The 3,203-nt window shown below is 44.6% G+C and overlaps 1 protein-coding gene across 1 annotated transcript; it reads left to right on the forward strand.

Moving 5' to 3' along the window:
• The first annotated feature begins 1,399 nt into the window (after positions 1–1,399).
• On the forward strand, positions 1,400–2,995 carry LOC148939987 (uncharacterized). The gene has a single exon (XM_089106045.1). The coding sequence runs from the start codon at positions 1,400–1,402 to the stop codon at positions 2,993–2,995; it is 1,596 nt and encodes a 531-aa protein (XP_088962171.1).
• The last annotated feature ends 208 nt before the right edge of the window (positions 2,996–3,203 follow it).

The following is a 3,203-nucleotide window of genomic DNA, read 5'->3' on the forward strand; positions in this document are numbered from 1 at the left end:
AAGTGAATATTTTTTTTTCAAGTTAAGAGGAGACATATACTAGGAACCAGGTGTGTCTATTGCTGCGCACGCGCTGATTGCGTGATTTTTGGCCGCGCAGCGTTGCCATTCTTGTTTGTGAGTTTGGTTTTCGGGCGAAAAAAAAGGTTAAAATCGGCGTGTGTATATGTTTATGTTTCTTCTGAATTAGTGAAGTCCTGTGGACTGCGTGGATCGCTTGGGACCAAGCAGAAGAGGGGAGAGAACCTGCCGAAAGCGCCGTATTGGTACCTGCCGGTTAATTAGCCTTAAATTGCAGGGAACAGGTGAGCAGGTCTCGACGCTTCCCTTGCTCCCGGTGATCTCTTGCTCCTTAGGTTCCCTGATGTTTCCTTGATGTCGATCGCGGTGAGAGCGCTTTGAAAAAGCTGCCTCCGACTTCTTAGTTTAGCTAGTCCAGTGCTATTTTTATCCGGATTCCTGCTGTGATAGTGAAAGTAACCTAAGACTTGCTGTTCCTGACTTTGCTTAGTGCAATCATCATGCAAATTAAATACCATCTACCACCATCTACCTTTTGTAACTTGTGGCTATTTGGACTCTTAAAGAAACCACCAGTGCGCACTGAGATAGCTCGCTACTTAGAGCCACCAGAGTGCTCTCGCTTATCGGACTGCTTGAATAAGCGAACCCACCGTGGCAAACGAGGAGGAAAAAGGAAACGCCAAATGAGAATCCCGGTGCATTTCCCCCGCACGAGAAAGACAAAGGACCGGCCGACAAGGACGAGTAACCTAGTCGTAATCCGTTGCGCTCCTCCTCACGATACTCCACCCCTACTTGTTCCCTGGTTTATAGAGAATGTTAACTGCAGTGCTTCGGAACCTACTCCAAATTTGCGTCCGGAGCGATTCTCAGCAAAATACAAACTTCCGAATATGCTAATGTGTAACGCTCGATCTTTGAACAATAAAATGGACGAGCTGGAAGTGTTAATTAAGCAGAATAACGTACCCATTGCAATTATAAGCGAGTGTTGGGACATTACTGAGGAGACTGAATGGATTAGAGGTTACAGAGGCTACCTCAACACTTAACGAGACCGAGGCCTTGTCCATTACAGGGCTGGCAGAGGACTCTATATATGTGACGACCTACCATCGAATCTGGGATGTGGCCCTTATGATTCTGATAAGAAGAGTGTGTGGGTGGAGTGGAGACTGGCGAATCTGTCACAAAGATTCTCCTGTTTATTAGTTGCGTCAGTGTACGATCCAGACAGCGCTGGGAACAGTATAGAACTTATTGAGTATCTACAATTGTTCGTCAACAAATACACCACAAGTACACTTCCCCTGCGGTTGTGATTGCTGGTGATTTCAACCGGACCAGTCGTCAGTGGCTCTCAAACGTTTTGGATATGCAACAAGTAGTGAACATTCCGACTCACCAAAGTGGCAGTACTCTTGACATGATCTTTACGAACTTGGCAGATCTTTATAACGCTCCCCGATCTCTAGGTCCCCTTCAGAACTCTGATCATTTTATAATTTTCTGGGAAGCACAAGCAAGTATCCCACGATCAAAACGAACAAAAACCACAATTCAGCCCATCATAATGTCTTCAATAGCTCAATTTGGTCGCTGGATTGGTGCTTACGATTTTGAGGACATTTGTGCAGAGGCCGATATTAATGTCAAAGTCAGCAAACTGAACAGCCTTCTGTTGGAAAAGTTTCATGATTTTTTTCCAATAAAAGTTATTACGGTTTGTGACACTGACAAACCATGGATCACCAACGAACTCAAGCAGATGATAAAGACTCGCTGTAGTCTCCACAAAGCTGGAGATCAAGCGGCTGCATCCAGTTTGTGTAGCAGAATTGTGAAGTTAAACAAACTAGCCCAAAGACAGTATGTAAAAGAGAAAATAACACCATTACTGCACACTGACCCTCACAAATGGCACTCTTCGGTCAAAACCCTTGCAGGGAAATCAACGCCAAAGGACCTGAGACTACTCAAAGATGACGGCACCCTGACATCAGCTACTGAAGTGAACAATTTTTTCTCCGACATATGCACCACATACCCATCAATCATAAACTCAGAAATTGAGAGTATCATTGCCGACACCGAGACTGATGAGATTTGTGAAGTATCTGAACATGCCGTCTTTAAGGAACTTCAAAAACTGAAAGTAAACTGTCCGCCTTACCCTGGTGAACTCCCTGTCAAGTTGTTACGCGAGTTCTCCATCTTTCTCGCAAAACCACTCAGCTCTATAATTAACCAGTGTTTTCGCGAACAAGTGTTCCCCAGTGTTTGGAAGAGAGCTTATGTGCGCGTCATTCCAAAAGTGAAAAACCCAAAATCTTGCGACCAACTCCGCCCAATTTCGATAGTTCCGAACCTCTCTAAGGTAGCGGACTCATTTATATATCGTGAACTTATGTCACAAGTCCAGGGCTCTCTTGATCCATACCAATACGGGTGCTTGAAAGGTAGTAGTACAACTGTTTATCTTGTGCGTCTGTATCACCTTATTGTTGAATGGCTTAACCAAGGGGGCACAATTGTAGATCTCCTCCTAGCCGACTATAGAAAAGCCTTCGACTTGATACGCCATTATACTGCAGTGAACAATCTGAAGGTTATGGGAGCTTGCAGACATATTCTCTTATTAATAATAAATTTCTTACGCGACCGACGACAGAGTGTGTATGGTCTCTACCCGGGTGATACTGATTCGGAATGGTCTGAGCTTACGTGTGGTGCCCCACAAGGCACTAAACTCGCTGCATTGTTGTTCTTGGCAGTGATCAACTTCGTCCTTGCCGATTTTGACGAACGGTTCAAATTCGTAGATGACCTTTCCACCCTCTTAAAATACCTCATTGTGAAGTCTCAAACCGTTCCCCAGTTCAGTGAATCATTTATCGACAACTTTAGAGACCAGTGTTCTGAAAACAGCCTCCGAATCAACGTAAACGAAAACCAAAATTCTTCGATTTAACACGCTCAAATGGTATTGTCAGTGCCCCCCTCTTTCAGACTTAAGTGCATCGTTGGCAGTTATACTTGGTGTTACGTTCAGCGTTGACTCTTCGTTTAGCCTCCATGTCCACGAGGTAGTGAAAAAGGCGAACTGAGCCATGCGTACACTTTTACTGATGCGAAGATTTTGTTTTTCAGTGCCGCATATGAAAACAGCCTACCTGACA

Source organism: Artemia sp. Qi Xiang Cuo, chromosome 20 (genome assembly GCF_049724085.1).
Source record: "Artemia sp. Qi Xiang Cuo chromosome 20, ASM4972408v1, whole genome shotgun sequence".
Classification (NCBI taxonomy): domain Eukaryota; kingdom Metazoa; phylum Arthropoda; class Branchiopoda; order Anostraca; family Artemiidae; genus Artemia; species Artemia sp. Qi Xiang Cuo.